The 24,042-nt window shown below is 46.2% G+C and overlaps 1 protein-coding gene across 1 annotated transcript in view; it reads left to right on the top strand.

The window, feature by feature from the left end:
- Positions 1-2,379: 2,379 nt before the first annotated feature.
- HHIPL1 (HHIP like 1) overlaps positions 2,380-24,042 on the top strand; it is a 41,904-nt gene continuing 20,241 nt past the window's right edge. Inside the window, exon 1 of the mRNA XM_009636880.1 lies at positions 2,380-2,418. Within this exon, the coding sequence (XP_009635175.1) occupies positions 2,380-2,418 (39 nt within the window). The remainder of the gene's footprint in view (positions 2,419-24,042) is intronic.

Consider the following 24,042-nt stretch of genomic DNA (forward strand, 5'->3'; position numbering starts at 1 on the left):
CTGGGTCCCTCCTGCCTCGAGCAGAGCCTGCAGCTTGAAGGAGCCGGCTCCAGCATCCCTGCCGCCTCTCTGCTCCTGGGGCCGGCGTATCCTGCAGACCTCGGCCCCGCACTGTGCTGTGGGAGGAAACTGCCCTGAAGACCCAGATACCTCTTATTCTTCGGTAAAATATGCCCAGGTCCTGATGGTCCTCACTGTCAGGAGCACGCATGCCACCATCACTTCTGCACACGTCAGACAGAAGCTGGGAAAGGGTACAGAAAGTTCATTAAGTGGATTTCCTAGGCAACGTGTAGGTAGATTTCCTATATCCTTGCATCATATCCCCTGACTTTTAGTATAAGGCACTCTTCCTTGAGCTACGCTGCCTCTCTGTAGGCTGCTTTTGGCCAGTATCGCATTGCAAAAATGAAAGGTGCACCAGGACAGAGCAGTGCTGCCAGCTATTTCCCACAGGGGTGTCCTTAAAAAGCCAGAGGGAATCGCCAGCTTTATGTTCCTGAGGAACCTTGGTAAATTATTTGCCTCCAGGGTTAACCCAGTGCAACCTCAGATTTCTGACCACACTGGAGAGCCGGTCAAGACACCCTCTAGGTATAAAGAAATGTCAAATCTGATGCCAGAGCGTGGGATGTGGAGCAGATGGCCTGTGCGTGGAGGGAACACCAGAACAGAGAGGGATGGAGGACTGCAACTTCTGCCTTTTGGTGTTATCTTCCTAAGTCTCAATCAGCCAAGCTGCAGTTTCTTGGATGTTTTTCTGCATGAGTCTGTGCTCCTTGGTTTCTGAGCCCAGATACACCCTTGGCAGACTAAGACAACTGCCTGTTCCCTACTGAAGCAGGACAGCAGGACTTCCCTGCTCTTGCTGGAGTTCATCCCCTCCTCGAGCGCTGTTGGCCCTTCTCCCAAAGTAGCTTTTTATCCCTTTATGATTAAAAAGGTAAGAGGAACTTAGGACAGAGCGTGGACACTAGTTCACTTGATGTGGGATAAGCAGACGATGGATGCCTGGTAACAGGCTGCACAGAGATGCAGATGTGAAGGCCGATCTCCCCTGGCACGTAGCCACACCAGGGTGCTTGCCCCATGAGGAGGGAATTGCCATGTGCAAGCCAGCCGTGAGGCCTGTTCACTCCATTCAGTGGGGATCGCTCCGAGGAGGTAAAGCAGGGGCCACCCGGGACCAGCTGTGCTCTGACCTGGGCGCCCAACTTGGTGGCAGCTCTCCAGAAGGTGCAGTCCTGACCATGGCCAGTCAGCCCCTCCTGAGGTTGCCACCTCAGCACCAGAGTCAGCCCTTAGGATGTGGAAACCAGCAGGTGTCCGTGTTGAGAGGGGCCTCGGAGTCCTGGGGTCTGGGACCCCTCTGAGAGGTCCCAGACAGGCCGCAGCCAGGCTGTTGTGTGGTCAGGCAGTGCCCCATCTCCTCCTCACCACCCTGAGCCAGGCCACCAGGAGGTAGCACCCTCTGTAATGGGGCACGCTGCCTCTGCTCATGGCTGCACCGTGTCTTGAAGGCACACAGGCATTTTCTGAGCCAAGCCTTTTATTTACAAGGCTTTAAATCATATCCTTCCCCACAGGAAGCGGAAGTGCTTCTCCCAGACCCTTCCAAGCGCTGATCTGCCTAGCAGATCCCAGGCTGGTGGCTGGGGGAAGGAGGAGCAGAGCAGAGACACCCTGCAGAGCAATCATCCCAAGTCAACAGGGGAGGAGAAGCCTCCTGCAGCTGCACCACAGACACAGGTGCAGTGTATTGCTGGGCCTGCCTGATGTTTGCTTCATCTTTTTCCCAAGAAAAGCTGTTTTTTTCTAGGTGAAACCTTTCAAAGTTTGAGCTTTATTGATGCTTCTGCAGAGGTTGGGCCCGGCAGGCAGGGGGGCTCCTCAGAGGAAGCGAGGAGATTATTAATATCCACAGAGGAAGTCCCTGTGATGATTAAGACTTGCTCTGAGGACTCGGTGGGTATGTCTGTGCTTTCGGAAATGTTAATGGCACAGATCCGCCCTTCCGCCATCCACAAGGGGCTTGCTGTCACTCTGATGCCCAGGTGGCCAATGAGGCATGGTGACCTGCATGCTCTGGAGGTGGCATTGAAGCTGCTGGGTGTCCAGATGCCTTCTGGTCCTGATGAGTACCCGGTGAAAGACTCCTCCATTAGCAGCAAAGACAGCAGGATGGCCAGTGGGTTTGAGTGAGCGAGACCTGAATCGAGTGGACACCATGCATTGTCACCTGTTCTGCTCCCTCGTCTTCCCTCCCAGGTGGACCTTGCATTTCAGTAGAGGAAAATCCCTGCACCTCAGAAAGGCAAGGCAGCAGTGCTAGAGCAGAGGGGCGAAGCTTGGAGCCATCAGAAAGTGTCTGTGGCCCAGATGATCTGTGGGCACAGTGGATTGGAGGGCTGGGATGAGGTAGGTTTTTAAGGTCTTTGATATCTCGGAGGGAAAGGACTAGGTCAGCGCACAGTGTTATGATCAATAGCAAACCCAGTGTTGCAAGCAGATTTTTAATCAACACAAATAATACATAATGTTGGAGTATTTTTGATGGGCTTGTGATTTTAGTTTTAGTGAACAAAGCCTGTTTCCTGGCATTGTTCAGGAGGTGTTATGATTTCCCCGTGCTGATATAAAATGAAGCATAGGAGAAATTAGTAAACAACACACTATGGATTCCCTTTTGTTACATCTGGCCATGGGGCCTTCTGCAAGCTGACAGTGAAAAGCACTTTTAATATGCACGTCATCTTAAGCTTTTGATGCCCATATAAGACAGGATCAAAGCCTATCCCTTGCATTGAATCAAATGGACACTTGCACCCTCTTCAGTCAGGGATGAAATTTTAAAGCGAATTATAGCATGATAAGAATCTCAGGAAAAAAACTACTGGGTAAAATTGTGCTTGATGTTAACTCCTGAACTCAGCAGGTGGTGACACAAAGAATGAATTTGGTCCCTGACAGAGCACAGCGATACACAGCCTCATTGAAGTCTTACCAAAGCATTCCCTCTACAGGGCTCCGTTAGCATTACAGAAGACACCACAGCAGCTCCAGGTCTGTGCTACTGCTTCCCCCCACCAGAGAGGGGTGGGTCTCCCAAAGCCCACTCATCAGGTGTGGGAGTGGGCAGAGGGGCAGGAGGAATCCCAGTGGGACTCTCCCAGGACCTTGCTTTTCCAAGGCAGCCTAGGACTGCTGTGTGTGCGGCAAGGCCATGCTCCAGTTTCCACGCGCTGAGGACCCATCTCGTCCGTGTACTCCATGAATCATTTGCCGTGGCTTATAAATCCTCCGTGGCACTGGTATTTTCTCATAAATCAGCACCAAGGACTAATCCTTGATTAATGTTTTGAAATACACCATCCAGATTGCAACAGCGGGAGCCCTGGTTTGTGCAACAAAGCTGTGCGATAACAAAAAATGTGCAACGCTCCTAATCTCTGCTATCGAGATAGGTACCTCGCTTCTAGCCTGATTAAGCAGTATTTTCAGCCAGAATGTTTTTCCAGCTACCTGAAGAACTGTCATGCATCATTCTTCCTTCTTTTCCCAGATCAGCTGAACCTTCCTGTGAAAAGCCTTCATCCCTCCATTTGCCCATCTGGCTGAGCTGCGAGGAAAAAGCAGTCTCTTCGAAGATTACGCAGCAGTCCTTAATGCTGGCTTCTGGCAATATAACTGGGCCATCCAGCTCATTCACTCTCCTTATGAAAGTAGTACGTTTTAGTGGAAGGTTTCATCTTGTGTCCACAAAGCCTTTTTATTTTGTGCCCTGAAACTGCTAGTAAAATTCTAAAATGCTCTAACTTGTTGGAAAGCCTTCAGGATATTCAGACAAGAATTATGGTCATAACTAGAAAACTCTTTGCCCTGCCAGAAAAACAGGTCCTCCAAAAGGCATGAGCAGTAGCCTCTAAACACTGCTACAAAGAGCAGCATCCAAATTGGAGACCAGGGGAGATGGAGAGCTGGTCCTTGAAGGAAGACATGCGAGGTGTGTGAGCTCAAGGTGTGCCACAAACTACTCCTAGCTGGGAGCTGCAGGTGATTGACACTTCCCAAACTCATAGGTGGAGCAAAAATTTGACTACTAGTATAGTGTGTGGTGGGGATCCAAATCCGCTGTGCAATCAGAAGGCTGTATACAGTATCAGAGCGATTTTTTTCAAGTGTTAAGACAAATCCCCAAACTCCTCTTACAATGTTTGAATCACTGGGATCGCCCATGCCTGTGAGCTGAGGCCATGTGCTGGTGAGCTGAGTCACCTGCGCCACCATCATTTACCCGAAGAGGAGTGCCACCGAGACCTTGAATCCAACTGTGTGTCAAGAAATAAAAATTTGATGAAGCTTCTTCTGAATAGGTAAGAAACCAGCCAGTAGCCAGGAATAGGGAGGCAGGCAGACTGGAGGAGAGCACCGGCCCCTGTATTGTCTCTGCCAGTGGCAAATACCAGATGCTTATGAGAATACTGCGAAAAACCTGCCCATAAGGGTGAGTTTCCTCCTCTCTGCCATCTGGTACCGCTTGGCTTCTTCCCAGAAGCATTAAGGTTTACATCCCTTCCAAAAATATTTACCATCCTATCTAACATGGGAAGAAGGCCAGAGATAGCTTGATACATCTTTGCCTTTTGTAAATACTCCTTTACAAACACAGGTGATGCAACAAATAGGTGGGAGAAACGGAAGGTAAGGTTTTACACCCACCTCGGCATCACTAAACTGCATCCCTCAGTTACCGCGACATCAGGGAACATCCTGGAGGCCAAATTCAGCCCTGAGTTACAGACAGAGCTCACAGAAGGGGGCTCTCTGTATCCAGGGGCACAAGTTGGTCCCCGCAGCCTGGAGGTACTTGCAGGAGGTTCTTTTACAAGACAAAACCCCCGCTCCCGTGTTTTAGTTATGTCTTTCCTGGGTGTGCAGCACCCACCCAATGCACCGGGCCCAGGAAGCTCCTGGGATTTAGACCTGCATCATTTAAGCCACTGGTGATTTAAGCACTGGCTTTGCTGAGAGTATATTTGTATTCCATGCATTTTTTTTTCTCTCACTGCCACTGTATTTTCCTTGCAACTCTTAACAACGCTTTGTAGATGTTTTGGGTGAGGCAGAGTGCTGTTCCATGTGTGACAACGGACTTAGAGCAGTTTCAACTGAATCATCTTTGTCATAGTTGATTTAAAAACAGGAGAAAAGCTAACATAAGGATGGAAAAATATCTGCGGTGTTCCCAGGGAGCATTCAGTTCTGTGGCGAGTGGCTGTAGCCTGATCAGCCTCCGAGCTTGGCAGGTTGCCCTCGAGCAGCCCGTGCCCTGGGGCACACAGCAGCCCCCGGGCTCTCCTGGGCTCCCCTGCTGCTGCTCAGCTCCACGTGCATCCTCCTTTTCCCTGGCACAGCTCCGCGCCTGGGCCAGGCACTGAGCTTGGCACTGTTGGCTGCAGATCAGACACCTCGCTATTCAACCAGATGAGGCCATTGGTATTAGCAGCGTGAGGTCGATGAAACCTGAGTGGTTCTGCAGTAGAGAAAATAGGCCATGTTACACTATCCCCCAGCTTCTTTACACTCTTATTTCTCATTTCCAAATGAATAAATGACCTCTCAGTTGTATTGACAGACCAGGGACATACAAATACACAGCTTTATAATATAAGCTAGGCCTGTTGGTACCCTTCCCTCAGTGGTAAAGTATATTTTCTGCTTGCAAGACAACAACGCTGCTGAGGACCTAATTTTGCCTTTTATAGCTCACTGAAGCCACTGGGATTTTATAGCAGATGAGAAAAGAGAGTCATGCCCTAAAATGCTGACACCACTTCCATATATCATAGAGATATCTGAATAATTCATAGTGTCAAGCAGCGCAAGTTAAAGGAACAGTGGCATAAGTGACAACATCCAGTTTTAGCACATCCGACGCAAAAATAAAAACTCCACAAATTTCTTTCTTACGCAAAAACTGTCATCAGTCTTTCCAAGGAAGAACTACAATAGTGTTACAAGATGTGCGGTGGTACACCAAACACGGGGGTTTCCTTGCGATCGAAGATGTTACCCTTTACATTTGCCTTCTGTGGTGTTTGAAACAAAACAAAATTGGACCCAGATTGGAAAAAGGGACCAAGTGTCCTTCCCCAGCACCCATCATATGAGATGTTGTGGAAGATCCCAGGTTGCTGCCTCAGGTCTTCAGGCTGCGACTCACTTTCTGTTCCTGATAACCACCACCTTTCAAACAATTAAGTCCAAAGCAAAGGCTGGAGATAGCTGCTTATGGTGCTGGTGCATCAGAGATCCCTGAATTCTGAGGATGTTTTGGATAGAAGCCAGACTAATTTTTTCCAAAGGGTCCTCATTGTCCCACCAAACGGAATGAGGGAAAGCCCCCTGGGAAATCACACTTGCAATTCAGATATAAACGTAGCACTTCCAGCTCGTCTCTTCTTGTGTGTGTGAAAATAAGAAATCCCCTGGAGTCTGCAGGTTTGTTTTCTGCTCTATGCTTCCCACCCCTTGGTTTGGACCAGTGATCCTCACTGGGACTGATATTTCGGGCTGGGTGCTGGGGAAGGGACGCCTTGCGAAAGCTGACACCTTGCCAGCTATGTGGCTGGACTGGGGACCGCGTGATGTGCATCTGCAAACTTGAACCGAGCAGGAAGGTGGTGTCATTTTAGACCTCCTAACCAGCGCCCCACTCAGTCAATACCCCAGCTGGCTCAGCCGAAATCCCCTCCCTGGCCTGGGTGGCAGCAGCAGGTCCTGGCGGCAGGTGACTGCTGCCTCTCTGCATTCTCCCCCCGCCCGCCGCTGCTGCCGGACAGGGACACCGTCACCAACAACGGGGACGCCACCTGAATACAAAGCGGAGACTGGATGCCACGCTCTCCCCACTGGAGCCTGGGGGAAGCCCAGGTGGCAGCAGGGTAATCAGATTGCCGTGGCGAGGCTCAGTGCCTTCCCCAACGCGGCACTGCCTGTCATTAAATTTCCTGTGCCCATCACCAGCGTGATGCCACTTGGCGTTGCCTTCCCCCCGGCTCTGTGGGTCACAGCAGCACCGGTCTGGCTTGGGTTTTTCCCTCCAGCTATCAGGTTGCCTTGCCTTTGTATTTGCTGCTAAATTCTCCGCTGGGTGGTTGTTTACCTCTGCTCCCAACCCTGCCCCTCTCACCGACCCACATTATTGTCCATGGCAATCCTCATTGCTGCAGAAGCAAAGATCTGAAAGTGAGGAATTAATTGCCTTAGGACTCTGATCATTTTTAACACTGTGGAGATAATCTGTCAGACCCAGGAATCATTCTGGGGCCAAGCAGCCAGAGCAGCAAATATCCCCATCTTTATGATCTTATCTTTAGTCTCTTCCCTTTCTTTCCAGAATAGACAAACTTGAGGATTCACATTTTGGGCACAGCTCAAGTTTTTCTCTGCAGATACTACTTTAAACCGTGACATACATTGATTTTGATAGCATGCAGGATGTACCAGGCTTAATTGATCAGTCCTGCTTGCATGTTTGACTTATTTGCCGTACTCCCTGCTTTGCCTTCATCAGAAGTGAACGTAACGCTCAGGGAAGTTTCCAGAATTGACAGCTCCGGAAACCAAAGTTCCAGCTGAACAGAGCAAATCAAAGCAAATTTATTACATCTGTGTGCTCCCTGAGGTTTAACCCCATGTCCTTTAGGTCAGCCTTATTGCTGGGATCACCAACAGCATTGCCATGAGGACCAGCCCTATGGGTGAAGTTGCTCTGGCCTGGTCATCTGCCCGTTAAAATGTGCAGTGGCTTGAACAACCCTCCTGGTGCTTCCAGCTGGGCCCTGTGGACTTCTGCTCTCTGCTGACTGGCATAACTGGTCTGCTACTGAGCTGGGCTGGCCTTCAACCGGTGGCTCAAGAGTAGAAAATACAGCAGGATGATGGCAAATGGTGTAGTGCCAACAAGGGATTAGCACGCATTGCCACCAGGAAAAGATTGGATCCATTCTGTCCACAAAGCTTCCAAAGCCTTATCTTATCAGTGCTTATTTTAATAAGTCCAGCTTTGGATATTTGATTACAGAAACAGTTGCAAGCAATGAATGTGTCAAGAAAAACACGGTACTTCTCTTTTGTTTGCAGCTGAGGGACCTGCAGAGGACAGTGAAGGAGAGAGGCTGTGGGAAAGGGAGTTTTCATGCTACCTGAACATCACCGACATCAGCAGCGTTTCCTTTGCTTTAACCCCCGATCAAAGGTCTCTCCTTACCGCTGGGGGCCAGGGCAAAGGCAGGGTGGGCTGTGGGAGCCACAGGTCACTGCTGCCGCCCCTTCCCCTTCCTGCACACAGTTGTGCTTTTGTTCTCCGCTTCACTTCCCTGACCTGACGGACTGGAAAAGCCGATGTGGGGCCTGGGAGGGGACCCTGCCCGCCATCGAGCACCAGCCCCGCTACCAAGGCAGAGGCTGTTCGTTTCCACAGGCAGAGCTCAGCATCGCCAGGTTGAAAGCTGGGGGAAGGGAGAGAGGAAGCTGCAAGGGATATTTTTAAATGCAGTTTCTTCAAGTAAGGCTTTATTGCCGTTTCTGTCCCAGGAGCAGGCTGTTTCGGGGCTTGTAAACACAGCCTGGCTAGTGCTTGCTGCTGAATGCTGGCTGGATCAGACTCCTGATAAATTGAAGCCAAAACCAAAGTGTGTTTGGCTGCTGCTATCTTCATGTATCTTCTTAGAGGCAGATTATTTTGCAGTCCTTGTACTTATCGATATGTTAGGTAAGCCTAGTCAGTTTGGTTCCACTGGGTGAGCTGAATCCTCTCTAAGTGGGAGCAGCTCTGTAACTGGGAGCAGCTTTGCTGACTTGAATGGATTTTATGCCTGTCTATAATTTGGTGACCCTGCCTCTGTCCCCCAGCTATTTTAAAAGGCCACCCTTAATAAGAATGTAATAAAGACTTGAAGCCCCTTTCCCATTTGGAAGTACACTGGGCACTGGGATGCAAAGGGATGCAGGAACGTAGGAGCCTGCGCAGGCGACAGAGCCTGCAGTACGTCCCTGTCACCCAGCAGCCTGACCCAGCTCTTTTTGGGTGCAGGACAGTGCTTTTAGGTGCTGGACAGATGTGCCTTTACAAACTTCTTCCAGTGCAGGTTTTTAGACACATGATTACCTCTTTTTGACACTAATGCGATAGACATCTGCTGCGAGGGAATGGGGTGGCTCGAGGGACCAGCAGTAATGAGATACGAGCCCTTTGTCTCTGGGTTACTGGTTCAAACCCAGGCGAGAGAGGCAGTGACTGGGAGCCATTCCCGCCTGACAGCTGCTAAGCAGTTGGTGTCAATTGGGTCGGTGTCCTTGGTCAACTTTCTCATTAACAGGTGTCCGCATCTCAACACCACAAAGAGAACCCAATTATCAGCCTCATCCCTGACAGTGATTTAGTAGATATGGGAGAGATTAATTACTTAGTCACCAAGACGAGCTTGGAGGTATGGTCCAAGACAGGAGTGGGGTGCACTGATGGACGAAAAATGTTTTATCCTAAACTGCCCCTTCCCTTCGCTGGGATAAACAGAAGGAAGTGCCAAGCCTACACTTTTCAACAACCTCACACACACTGTGATAGTGCTAACAGACTCTAAAAGACTGCTGCTTTAATCTTAGGGAAATTGTCCCTGCCCCCCAAGAGTCTTCTGTAGAAGGCAAGAGGTGACAGATCTGTATCTACAGCAGCCAGGCAAAGAGAACACAAAGTGAGGAGACTTGTTTTGATCACATCATGGAAGTGTTTTAAATATTAGGCTAATAGTTTTATTTAAAAAAAAGCCCAACACAACACTAGAGGTTTAAAAACCTCAGAACTGCAACTTTTATATATCTGCATTTGACAACTGAAATACAAAAGGCTTGATACAGCAAGAAATACAATTTAGGCTTAAGTGCGCTGCAAATATTGCTTTGGCTAAGGGAGAACAGGACTTGCTTTTGCTCACAGAATGATCGGTCTTAAATGAATCCTAAATTCATAGGTGGGAAAAGGTGAAATTAGTTTGCAGTTGATAAATGAGATCAGATCTTTTTTAATGAAAAACATTATGTTAACTGATTACCTCATTATTTAATACTAAAATTGTGATGAGAGGACAACCTGGTGCCTAAGAGTTTAGTATTTCCCCTTCTCAGACCCTGTCTTACAATCCTGCATAACTTTGGCTATGAACCTGACGCAGAGCAGTTACTGCAGGAAAAAAATGGACAACTAATGGCAGCTGTTGCCTGTCCACATGTTACTTCATCAGCAGAATCCATCAAATGAGGTCCGGGCCTCAGATCAGTCATTGTCTTTCACCTATCGCGTACCAGTGGTCAAGCCTTGCTGGAGCATTGCAGGGAAGTGTCTCACTGGCAGCAGGCACAGCTGATCTGTGGTATTTAAGCGCCTGCTACCCCTGAGCTGGGCAAAAGCAGTCCATCATATCGGGGCAGCCTAGATGGACTAGATGATCATTGTAGGTCCCTTCCAACTGAAATACTCTATTTTGCACACACCTGTAACAGGGGTAGCTCATGTCCAATGCAGGAATAATGTTGAACTGCTCAAAAGCACTTTTAAAATATTTTTTTTTCTAGAAAACTAGAGGAGGCATTATTTCTCCTACAGAAAAATCAAAGAGGACTGAAAGTAGACTGTCCCTTTACACATCACTTATACAGCCCTTTTTTCTGTTTCGATAGTGGGAGCTAAGAGCAGGACTCTTGTTTTGAAGTCGCTGGCTATGCTTCATCACTGCTAAGGAGGGTGACTTCCCCAAAACTGGGATGGCTGAAGGAAAGCTGAATTCTCTGTGAAAATGAAGGGGAAAAGGGGAATGGAGCAGGATCAGAGGCAGCACGAGGCCCCTGCATCACCATCCACCTCATCATCATCATCCTCACTGCCCTGGCTGCACCCACAGCCAGATTTGGGGAACAAGACCCTCACCTGCAACTGGGGACTAATGGGAAAGTTTCCAGTTTGCATTTCTTTCTTTTACACACTGCTGAAGCTATTACTTTAAGGCAAATTATCATTTTCCTGCAGCTTTGGCAACACTGTAGTTAGAGTGATCATAATACGATTATTACTGTATGAGACCGTGAAATCAGCCATGAACCTGATGAGGTTGTTATCAGTGTCCAAGCTGATTATGTTATAACAAAGGCACAGATAGGGAAAAATATATTTGGCTTTTTTCAAAGCAATTTATTTGGTATAATTTAAACTCTCTTTTTTGTAGTCTTAAAAGAAAGGCACGATTTTTATAGCTACATTTTTTTTTGTCTTCAGTAGTGCGTAAAATAATCCCTAATAAATTCCTCATTCTTTACAAAAACCCCATACTGCTAATTGGGTGATCAGATAAAATTCTTACTCACTTACACCGAAACAACTATAAAACAATTTATTTACAACTGCAATGATATTAAAATTAAACTCAAGTGTGAGAGCTGCTTCTTTCTGAAGGTCTCTGAATGTCCTTCGAGTTTATAAGTAATAAGTTCTCATGGGACACATGAATTCATGCCCTTAATCCATTCTGACTTTAAAAGTCCAGCTTCTTTTATGGAATGTCTCATTATACAAGCTCTTGCTTCAGCAAATGCACTTCTATCACTTTTCTCTGAAGTCTGTTTAATATAACATCTTCTGAATTATTTAATGGGCAAACATATGGATTAAATAAAGCAAACACATCTGCCAGAGCTCCTATATGCCTGACAAACTTTTAACCAGAACTTTCCAAACTTTCTACAGCTCACGTATAAAATCCTTAAGCCTCAAACCCAGGCGGCGCTATGGACTTCTGTGCCACGGCACAGCCATCCCTAAAGCTGTGGCAACAGGTCCTTAGGGATCCCTTCCCACTCCTGCAAGAGGGGCAAATCCTGGAAAAGGAGCAAGTCAGGGGTCAGATGGAGGAAAACTGTCCTGAGGGTAACGATGGCATCAATTAGAGCAGTTCCCAGATTGCTCCAGTGTGGATATGGACTGGACGGGTGCTCGCAGGGTTCACGTCCACCTGATTTCCCTGGCCCATTGCTCCCCAGTAGCCACTCTCTTGTTTTCACCTTCAATCACAGCTTTTTTCCTATGGTTTACATTTTTTTCATTGCTCTGAAATTCAGTTCAAGATTATAATTCCACGTTTTGGAGTGATATATAGCCCACGGTGAATGTTTACCCATGTAAGTGTAAGCCAGTCTACAGTTTGCCTCTGATTAATTTGAATTTAAATCTGCATTTCATTTCTCCTGACCTTTGAAATCTCCCTCATGACTGCTCATCAGAAAACCTTGATATGATAAATCAGAAATTCTTTTAGATCTTGGATCATATTGGAATAATAATCACCCTGCTTCCCAAACACCCATCTGAGGCTTTGTTAGTTTGTTTCCAGAAATTGTGGATAGTCTAAGTCATAAGAGTTGCAGCAATTAAACTGGCAACATCCCTACATGTGAATTTAAGTGTATAAATGTAGAAAAAATAGCCTCCCCCGCCCACGGCTCTTTCAGACTTTAAAATCCAGACATTCTGACTACAGTTTTAGATTATTAGTGACCCTTTCCTGAACCATTTTGACACCATGGTTTCTTTACATGCTTTGATTAGTTTTATTTGTAGCTGAAACTGTGAAGTAAACGCAGCAGCCGCTTGTGTCTGTTAAATCTGAGAGATTGAACCGGTGTTTTATTATTCATAGCAATTTAGGTGCAGACCAACCAAAATCAAATCAAAACCATCCCCAGCAAGTAATTGCTGTCTGAGCCAATTATCAGGTTTATTTCTTGGGGCTGAACAAAAAAATGGTCCAAACTTAGCAAGGTATAAAATAAAACCAGGCTCCAGCCAGAAGGTGTTGGAGTCAGAGCAAGATGGGCACAGAGGGACCGAGAGGCTTGGGAACCTCGGGCAGCGGAACAACTGATATTTATCTTCAGGTTGAGGGTTGCGGACAGGTAACCAGGAGGGACACAAGCGATGCATTCCTTTTAAATGATCTTTTTTCCTAGCAAAGGGCGTAGTGTTTAGGAAGAAGTCTTAGAGACTGTAGCTGACCACCGCTAGCCATGCTGTTAATGCTAGGTTGCTAAATGCGCAGGGATACCAGAAAAAAACCAAAACACTTGCACAAATTTAAAGTCTCATTAGCTCCATTAACTGGAATCACTTGGATTCCCATCTGTAAATAGTCTGTTAATAAAAGAAGCATCTCAGTCTCCCAAGCCGGGAGGCTGTAATCTTGTCAGTGATTTTTCCAGCCCCTCCCAGCATCTTTGGCCTGCAAATTCATGAAGGAGAGGTCAGGCTGTCTGCTGGCACATCAGTGCTTTGCTCCATGTCCTCTGCAGCCAGGTCTTCAGCATTCAGGCTCATTTGGGGCTGGGATACCACAGAAACCAGAAAAACTATGGATAACTCAGTGCTGCCAAGCACAGCACAGATCCCCAAGTCTTGTTGGAGCAAGCGCTGGCTCTGGCCTGGGCTAATGGCAAGCTGGAGCTAGCAGTCCTAACCAGACCTGAGCTGGCTTGTACCGATACACCCACCACAGTCCCAGCAAAGTGCCAGGGGCCAGTTGCACCCCAGCTGGTAGAACCAGTGCATGGAGGAGCCTGGGGCTACAGGCTGAGCCTCTCTGCCCCCTTCATCCCCCAGAGGATGGCAGCAGCTGGAGAGGCCGCTCACAGCAGCAGCGGAGGAGTGATGTGCCATGCAGTCATGCAGGACTTGCATCTCGACCCTGTTAAAAAAAAATTCTGCAAACTCAGCCTTGAACACTCTGGGAAGGGTTATTTCCCACTCTTCCCAGCGTCTGCTGACCCAGGGACAAGCGAGATTACTTCTGAATCCCGTCTCTGATAGCTTAATCAGCAGAGCTGCCGGCCAGGCCGGGGAGGCAGCTCTGGGCTTGCTTGCACCGCCAGCCTGCAACACCTACGACACACCACTGCCCGTCTGCCTGTAATGCTTTCTAGGGGTGCGTCAGCCCTATCATTCATTTCATTTAAATGCTGCTCATCACTGCACAGACATTGTAAAAACTCTTCCTAAATCCTAGTTTATACCTTCTTTAATCTTCTCTTTCATAACCTCCTTCCCATACGCCACAATTAGGTTTAATATTTGGAGGCATTGCAGTAGCACCTGGGATCCATCCCTGGGAACCAGGGCCAGCTGTGCTGGGTGCTGAACAAGCACCCAACAAATTGCTTTCAGTCCTGAGGAGCTCCCCATCCAAAGGACCGTGCTGTGTTTTGGAGACGGGAGCTTTGGCTTATGAGCCGTCTGTAGTGTACGGCTCTAAACTCCATTTGAGTGATGCACCCCTGGCTGCATTATCCTTGGTCTTTTCCTTTCTTAGTGGGTTATTTTAAACTTTCCCACTTGCAAGCTCAGAGAAAAAATATCCCGGCTGAAATCCTGGCCCAAATGAAGTTGGGGGCTGCACGGCCATTGATTTACATGGATGAAGATTATGTATCTGTGATCAACAGAAAATGGGTCTGAATTCTCACAGCTGTATTTATTTTGAATTTCTTTTCTTGCTCGATGTCAAAATAATTATATCTGCATTAAACAAGATGTTGGCAGTCCTTCAGTGTATATCCAGTGTATATCCAGTGAGTATAGAGGAGACAGAAAATCATTTTCCCTCTAAGCACCATGAAACAAATTTTCCTAAATATACTTCACAAGGCACTCAGTTTAGTTGCACTAAGAGTTCACGGACCTCTTTCCTAATGAACTGTGCTACGCAATTAAATCTTGCCACATAGAAGACCAGATCAGCTCCAAAATTTCACTTGTTAATACTAAGTATGCACAATGAGCTCCTTAGAAATTCAGCATTTTTTTGCCTGATTTACCAGTTAACTTTGCATCTCTGCAAAGACAACTATGAGTCCCATATCCTAGAATAAAGCAAATAATAAGAACAATTTAATTTGGAAGCTATTAGAAAAGTAACTTCAGTTGATTTGCATCCATGCTTGCAGCTAAGTCATTTCCTGTTGCTTTTGCAGCAAAAGGTTGCTCCTTTCTCACACTCAATTTAATATTTTATTTTAATGTTTTAACAGGCATTTATTTGACTCAGGCAATTCCAGTCCCACTAAATACAGTGAAAATGCAGGTTTGAAATCTCGCGGGCTTGCATCTTTGAGCTCAGTAGGAGTTTTGCAATAAATATCATGGATTAGCAGTGGAGCCTTCAAGGAAAGACAGTATAACGATGTATCGTATTTACACTGCAAAATTAGCTGATTACTCAAAAAGGTAATTTCAAGCATTTTTAATGCTTTTTTTATTATTTTTTATTTTTTCCTTTTCTATCCTATCCAATCCTAAGCATTTTTTGTCTTTTCAGTGATGTACTGGATTCCTGTACCTTGTTGCAATCTAGTCTCCTGGACGTGACAGATTTTTGATGGGGTAGAGTAGATCGGGAGCCTGACTTGCATTTTATGCCAAGGTCCTGGTCCTGGAGATTTCTGGTCAGCAATTATAAATGTCATAGAAATATGACAGAATTACCGACTGCATCAAAATTGCACCTGCCGCATGGTTTAAATTCAATCCATGGGGCTACGAAGTCTTTGAAATGGCCCTAGGTGATACAAAAGCTTGACTCTGATGAAACGGCAGAGCTCCCATGACCCAGTTTCAAAGGCTCGGTGCTGTGACAGGGCAGGAGGAGACTGGCAGAGCCTGCTTTCGCCCAAGCCCAGAAGAATTCCCTTTGCACGGGAGGAGTTTCTTGCCGGTAAAGGCTGGCTCAGACTTACAAGAAAGAAGGATGTGAAATTAATAGGGGGAAATGGGATGACAGGAAGGGAGCGTGTGTTCACGTGCATGCGTGCCCGCGCGCAGGAGGGAGCGCACTGGGTTCATCTGCAGTTTTGAAGCGTTGCTCTAATAGCAACAGACAAATAATCCAAGCATATATTACTGCTCCTCTGCTGTGTTGCTCATTGCGCAGACAATGTGGTGATAAGCACGGAAAAATGCCTAGGGAGAGAAATGCAGCAAAAAACCCAGTGTCCTTTCCTACATTCCCATCTATTCCGCAGCATTAGCCAAAGCAGACAGATGCCCAGACATCATCCTGTATCAGCCCATCCAGTGATCTGAGAGCAGCGCTAACAACGCACGAGTAATTGTAAGGCGCAACAAGGTTGTTTTGTTTTGCATGGCGCGTATCTCCATTTGATAGTAACCATTTTCAAGTCTGGAGGAATTTTGCACTCACTAAGCTGATTTTACAAGCAAAGAGAAGTGCTTGTCAGCAAAGGTTAATGTAGCTGTCACTGCAGGAGAGCCCTGTGGGTAGAAAGAGTCTCATCTGGCTGTTTTTTAAAGGGCAAGAGTCATCACTGTGAAGGAGGAATTTTTCCATTTCTAGGAGCCTTTCACATCCTTGTAGTGAACTGCTGCATACGTTACCACTTCTCTACAGCTTCTCTGTTTTCATGATTATCAATATTTGTTTCTATTACTTGTATTTTAAAGCCTAATAAGATGTTCTTGTCCAAAATGAATAAAATCCTTATTTGAGAAGATGGAAAGAGAACTTCTGGGTGGTTTTATGGCTTGCACTGGTGCAATGTTAGAGGGCTGTGAAATAGGGAAGGACTGTCTCCCCATTTTACTGATGAAAACGGGCAAGGAGTGACTAAATGATGAAATTAGACTACGTAATCCAAGCTCCTGCTTTGCGTGTCACAAGCACCTTTAATGCATGGTGGTCTCATTACAAGGGAATTGAATCCAAATCTTCAACATCCAGGCTACTCCTTCACCACCGGCTGGACTCAGCCTTCCGTAAAACAACAAAGGTGAGATCCGTGCAGGTATGGGGCAAGAGAGGTTGGTTGGTTGCAATAGAGAGAGGTTTGGCTGTGTCAGGCTGGCCTGACCATGGAAGGGTCTCACACTGGAGGCATCCAAGCCCTGTGATGAGCTCCCATTTACATCCCCAGGATGTCACCGTCACAGCCAGGGGACACACACACTCCGAGTAACAGGAAAAGCCCAAGACTGATCCTAAGCCTCCCAAATAGCAGCTGGTTTTATTTACCCCAGGTTGCCAGGAGATGGAGTCATGCAACATGAAGTATAGATGCAGGCAACATTTTGCTTCATAGACAGGTTCTTTAGTTGAGATATTCAGGAAATCTACTCTTGGAGCTTCCAGAGGAGAAAGCTGGCAATGCTGTATGCTTGGATGAAGAGGCACGGAGGGGCAGAAGGCTAACCACTGGTGCTTTCTGGTGAGGACAGGGCTGTGGACAAGCCAGTTTCCCACCTTCAGCGAACTAGAAGAGAGGCTGATAAAGATGCCATTGGATACAGCTCACATGGCAGATATTTGTATGGCAACAGCTCTTAGGTGTTACTGCACTAGATTTGAGGCAAAGACTCTGAGGTGAAACCTGGATGTAGATCCACCAGAGTCCAAAACACTGTACCCATGTTGCATAAAGAACAGAAAAATAAAGCACTAATACTTGACCCAGATCCATCCCCTTGGCTCTGCCACATCAGGTACAGAAAATATCCATAAGGTAGCAAAGAACTGAGGCCCCCTGGGAATCTATCGTCAGTCAAGGGACAAACGGTGGCTATTTCATGGAGCATTGCCTGGGTTCCACGAAACAGGGGCAGGGTTTAGAAATGGCACTGGATCCTCCGCAGCTGATGAGTAGCCAAAGCACCAGGAGCAGCAATGTTTTTTTCCACTGCTGATGCTTGTTCAGAGGGGTTTTCCATCTGCTCCTGACCCAGATGTTGGCAGAGTGAACCAGGCTCTGCTCAGTCTAGCTCGGGTTGCTGCAGCACTCCCCAAGGGCATCCAGAAATAGCAATGCTGTGTGATCTGCAGTGACCTCCCAGTTATCTGTCTGTAATTTTGACATATATTAGCTGTAGTTAGTTCAAGACCTCCTTACCTGACCTCCCCCCCTACTTTAAACACATGTACTCCTACAGCAACAGATACTATCGCTCATGAATTAAACATCAAATAAATGTAGGTCTCAATTTACTTCCAACAGATCTTAGAAAACTCTGCAAAAATAAAAATTCTGTACCACACCTAGAGTTTGTACCTGAGCCTTGGACTGCTGATGCAGTTGCACCTTTTTGGCTGTCGTTGTTACGTTGCCACATTGCTTTGTAAGTGCCACATCTGTTCTAGCATTTTCAGCTATGTCGGGTTGAGTCATAAATAATAGCTGATGTAGAGAAGATGAGACTTTTGATTATGGCAAAATAGCTCTAAGTGTCTGAAAATGCCATTTTTAAAAAATGTAGGGTTTGATCCTATGATTTAAGTAAATAAGAGTTTAGATCTAGATTTGAAAAGGTCTAGGGGCATGTACGGACAGTGGGAATGCCAAAGATGCCGAAGCGCATTGGCCACTGAGCCCACGTGGCAGGCACCTAACCCACCTGGGACTCGTTGTAAAAAGCTTTTCATCATGAACTTCCACCAGAGTTAGGCTGTGAAAGAATTTAACCGTCTACAGTACTGTTGCTCCATTACAGCCCTTTCTGCGGGCCAGAACAGCCAACAGAAAGGGAAGCAATCTGAACCTGTTCAGAACTTCCCTCGAGTTTCCACTTTTTGCACCTAGAGCAGGTTTTGTCTGAGGCTACAAGCCCCTCTGAAGCTCTGCAATGTCCCCAGACCACTGTGGCACTTGCTGTTACTGGGAGAGATGCTTGATGATAGCCTACGGTGGCAGACAGCAGTTCTGGGGCCAAAGCCCTCCTCAGCTTTGGGGAGGGAAATGATCACACGCGTTTTGTCTTGACTTGCCCAGAAAGCATGAAAGAAAAGACACAAAATCAGTGGTTGGAGGAGTGTGACACCTCTGGCCTTCTTTAAATACCATACTTCTCTAAATAAACTGAGAATTTGTCCTGCTAGTACTGGGGCAGTTATGCAAGGGACATAACTACCCCAGAGCTCCCAATTTGGGTCAGGATTCTCTGGGGGCCCTACGCTATGCATAGTCTGCATTTCCATGGTCCCTGTCCCTCCAAAAGAGAGGCCACAAGGTTGTCTATGTGGACTTCTGGAACTTCTGGTTCTTCCCTTCCTCTTCCTGAAAGATTGTTTGATCCCCATTTATGGATACGTGTTCTATGAAAAGCATATAGGAGGACTTGGAGAGCTGGCAATGTTATGTACCTCGTTGCTCAGTCAGAAAGGTTTCAGAAATACTAAATTTGCAATCTCTCTGTTTCTAGACCAGCATCTGTTCTCTTTTGCTGATTACTCGGGGGAAGAATTTTTCAAGTTACAGCTTGCTTTTATTGGCTATACCTTCTATTTTCAGTTATTAGAAAATATCCAAACAACCTGTTTATTAGCTCCTTGCCCTTCAATAGGGGTGGAGTAATGGCAGCTCTGGCTGCTGCTAGCTTTGTTCCACAAAAGTGATATTTCTGTGGTTGTTAATCAAAAAAACCCGTATTCTCTCCAAACTAGAGATGGGACTGAATGATCCTGGGACAAAGGCATGGGTTGAAACTGGATTTTTCCTTTTCAGTATGGGCTCAATCCACGGTTAATCACCTTTTCTTTCAGTGGACTATCCTTGCTTCTATAAGTGAGCTTTTTCACCTCTCAGAGGGAACTGAGAAAGTAGGGTATTTTACTACGCCTTGGATCACTGATGAGGAAAGGCTCCTTTGCAATTCACTGAGCAAGTCTTTTGGTCTGTTTCTTCTTACAGACAAATGATATGGTTATATGTAATCTACAACACAAAGCATTCAGACGTTACATAAAATCAATACAACCACTGTCTGAAAAGAAACGTACATTTTAATGCCTTTATTATTTTCTTTGTGACCAAAGAGGGGAAAAGATCCTTGTGCTGTAAAATAGACAGAAACCATTCAAGGGTTGTTACTTAATGTATTGCTGTTACTGCAGGGAAAATAGTAGTAATTTTTAAAAAATAATTTCTGCATGATCTGCTGTTGTGTGAGCCAGTAAGAAAATGTGTTCTTTCTGTACGTTCAATGAATAAGGAATGTTTACTGCCCATATGGTCTCTTTAGGACCCTTGCGATAGAATTTCTATGATCATAGAATCATAGAATGATAGCAAGTTGTGAAGCGCAAGAAGTGAGGGAGTCATCCGACTGCTGTAAAACGGTGATGTTTTTACATCCTGCCCGTGTATCAAACGAGCATAAGAAGGACAGGAAAAGCATTTAGCAGCGTGCCACCTATCTGGGGATCCTGGATATCACACGCAAGGCTACGGCTGAGCTCTGCTGATTTACACTGTCTGCGGGGCTGCCCTGGTGCTCTGAGCAAACATTTGCCGCGACACATGACACAGAGCCCGGGAATGTGCCCCAGAGGGTACTGCTGAAGCGGGAGGAGGTGCTTCATCACAACAGGATTAAAAGATATGAGGGACTCCGTGGTTCCATTACCAGGAGAAATTAGGGCTCCAGTGCTGCGGCAGTACATTTCATTCCACATCTGAGTCATCCCAGCAGGTCTAGAGGCAGCGGGATTTCCGCTTATCGAATCCTCTGATAGTATTCTTGATATAGCACGTGATACCGCCTGCACTGGGCTGGCTCCTCAGGTTCCTTGCATTAAACGCTTCTTCAGTATCAAAATGCGCCGGCAGGCCTGTGGCAGCCAGCCTGACTTCAGCTACCGCTCAGCACATACTCACGGTCCTCAACAAATCACCTTAAATGAGAAGATGCCCCATTTGGTTTTGACTGTGCTGTAAGACTATTCTTGCGTCTTTCCAAAGACTTAATATATTTTTTTCTATTGTTCCTGCAGAATACTAAAAGCTGTGTGAATGAGCAGTCTCCATGCCAGCGGATCACTTCCATGCTGCCTAGTGTGGATTCTGCTCGTTGAAAAGCAGGCGTTACCTCACTCGCACCCGTGGGTTTGTGCGTATATGCTGCGTACATGCACACACAGATCATCTTTCTTTTGTTCTCATAATAATAATCTGTTCTCAGTATCTCCGCCAGTAAGGAAAATAAAACACTTAGAAGACAAATGAGGAACAGAAGGGTTTTGCGATCAGACGCGTAATGAGAAAGCAAAGCCTACAAAGAGTTATAGCTCTGTATTTAATCCCTTTTCAGGGATGGTGTTCACGTTGGCTTGGGTAGGAGCAGTATGTCCTTTGGCTATTAAAGCTTAAAGCATTAAACTCCTTGCTGAGTTGACCCAAACTGCGCCTGAGGATGGAGTTCCAGACACTGAGTCAAATGTTGGTCATTTTATCAAATGCAATTTGATTATGTTTCTAAGCAATGTGCCTGCATTCTCTCTGTCCCACAAATACTAACAAATGCTAACCTATGCAGAAAGAGTAAGAAAATCTGTATGTTGGTCATTCAAGGAGCTCATCTTGAGGGATATAAAACCATCTTTTTGAGCTGCAGAGTATCTACTACTATCAGTTGCTTTAATTGTCTTAAGGATTTCAGGTTTGGTACCCTGAACCAGTTGACATTTTATAAATGTAGGCTTTTTCTGCCTTGATGTTGTGTTGTGTGCAAGCAAATACTGCATTTTCACACCTGGCTTCTTCAATTTCATCCATCAATACAAACACTGATTTTGAGAGTTAATTGAAGTCAGGTCCTGTGGGCTTTGGTGGGAATAGGAGCAATCCAATCTCTTAACAAAAGACAAAAAAAAATAAAACAAAAAAATAAACCAAACCAAAACCAAAAAACCAGGTTTTCCATGGCTGATATACAGCACAAAATATTCAGTTGATTGATTCAGGTCATCAAGTGCAAAGACAAGTGTTCAAATTACCCAAATTTAGTATGAAACCTCCTGAGTGGCAAGTTCTCAAACTGCCACACGAGCTTGGTGAATACTGCTCAACTCAAACCCCACCCCCACCCTGTAAGTGCTCCACAGATGGATGTTATTGCCCTCAGGTAGCATGGGCAACTTCAAATTTAGCATTTCAAGTCATGGGCAAGAGTCCACCTCCTGAGCTTAGTGTCTAGTGATGGCTCGGCAGAGAACTCATAAAGAATAACAAAACAGTGATTAAAAACATCAACAAACTACAGCTTGAGCGATTGCCATGGGGTAGGTGAGCATGGACTATCCTCATTTTACAAATGGGAGAATCCAGGCAGAAAGATAGGAACTTGGGAATGATCACACAGCAAGTCTCCAGGCGGGGCTGGAAAGAAAAGCCAGAGCTGCATGCTCCTATCCACCACAGCACAAACACAGCCCATGAGCTCCTACCTGTGGCCTGGGAAGCCTCAAAATACAGCTCACGACAAGATGTAAAATAAGCCACCTTGACAGAACCAGCTCACTACTGAGGCCGAGGCAGCTGTGGTCTCTGTTTCAGCAGTGCCTTGCCCAGGAATTGCTGTGCAGTCCCCCGCGTGGGAGGTAACCAAAAACCTGCCCTGCCTGAATGAACAAAAGTCTCGGAGTTCTGGCGTGGGGGCATGTATCATATGTGCACACAGAGGACTTCCCAAAGGTACTTTATGCTGTTTTGCAGTGATGAGCAGATCAAGTCAGTATAGTTCTTGTTCTACAACTCACTGCTAAATATCTGCAGCATTTAATTTTCCTTTTGTTTCTGAAATGTTGCATGGATGCCAAGCTAATCAAGAGCTGCCATAGCAAATCAAGAGGCTATAAGATAAATCTCATTACTGCAGAATATGTGTGGTTACTGCGATCCATTCTTTGTATATTAAGCATTGTTGCGATGTTAATTAACAATGGCTAAAAATCATTACACTGAGACAACAGCCCATGTTAACCGCAGGAATAAAAGATTAACTGGGATGAATAGGAAGATGCCTTCATATCATTTGGTTTTACACAAATATGGGATTGCAGAACCGCATGCTCATTTTTTGCACAGCATGCAAAGTTTTCAGGGGCAGCGGCTAGATCATGTGCTTTCCAGTACGCTTACCAAGGTCATCCCTGAAAAAGTGGTTTTAAATGACCAAAAATAAAAGGGCAGAGAATTCTCAAGTGAGATCATCAGGTATTCTGCTTGCCTGCACATATGCAAAGTTTTCAGTGACCTTAGCAGCAGTTACATAAGCATATGGAGAGAAAAACAAACTCCTATTAAATGCTGTAACACATATGGTCTCCTGACAGGATGTTCCAAGCCATGCCGTGATTTTACAGTCCATATGCACTGTACAGCAGTTCTCTGGTCTCAAGGCAGGAGTCAAAAATAGCATATCAGCATGAACTCCACATTCTTTGTCTTTTATGGTCTGTCTGTGTGTTAATATCGAGACACATAATACACTGTGGCTAGCTGCATTTAAAAGCAAAAAAAATGCCACCTACATGCAACTTGGTCTTACTAGCTGATGCCATCACATATGATATATGATATGCAGAAAACCAGCATTTGGAGTAAATATTCTCCCGGGGTATGCCATGAAGCACTTTAAGGTAAGGAAAGCATCATCAGCAATTTTATTTTGTTTGGGTGGGGAGTACCTGGACAGCATGGAGGGAGCACCATTCGGCACAGGAGGGGTGTCATCATGTAGGGGAGTACGTGGCCTGGGCTACCTAGGGCCTCACGGTGTGAAGGTTACACCAGACCTCTCCTTTCCAGCCTCAAAGCTGAATCTAACCGGAATCTCATCCCAGGATGAGATTGCCACAGGTCGTTAGAAGCAGTGGTTGTACCGACCCTAAGTTTTCTTCTTTTTAAATATGTCCGTCAGGCGTATAAACTCTGAGTGCTGTTATCTGTCCTATTTGGGTCGTACAAAAGATTCAGCGGCAAAACCGAGCCCAGCAGCCACCACTCGAGGGCTCAGCCTAAGGAACGGGTTTCCAGCGGGGCGTCACACACCCCGGCCCCCCGTGCCGCTTGTCCAGCCCGGTACCTGCCCGCCTGCCGCCCGGCTGGACTCGCACCCAAAACGCCTTTCCAACAACACCATCACCGAAACGTAAGCGTGCG

Source organism: Egretta garzetta, unplaced genomic scaffold (assembly GCF_000687185.1).
Source record: "Egretta garzetta isolate BGI_Z169 unplaced genomic scaffold, ASM68718v1 scaffold374, whole genome shotgun sequence".
Taxonomy (NCBI): Eukaryota; Metazoa; Chordata; class Aves; order Pelecaniformes; family Ardeidae; genus Egretta; species Egretta garzetta.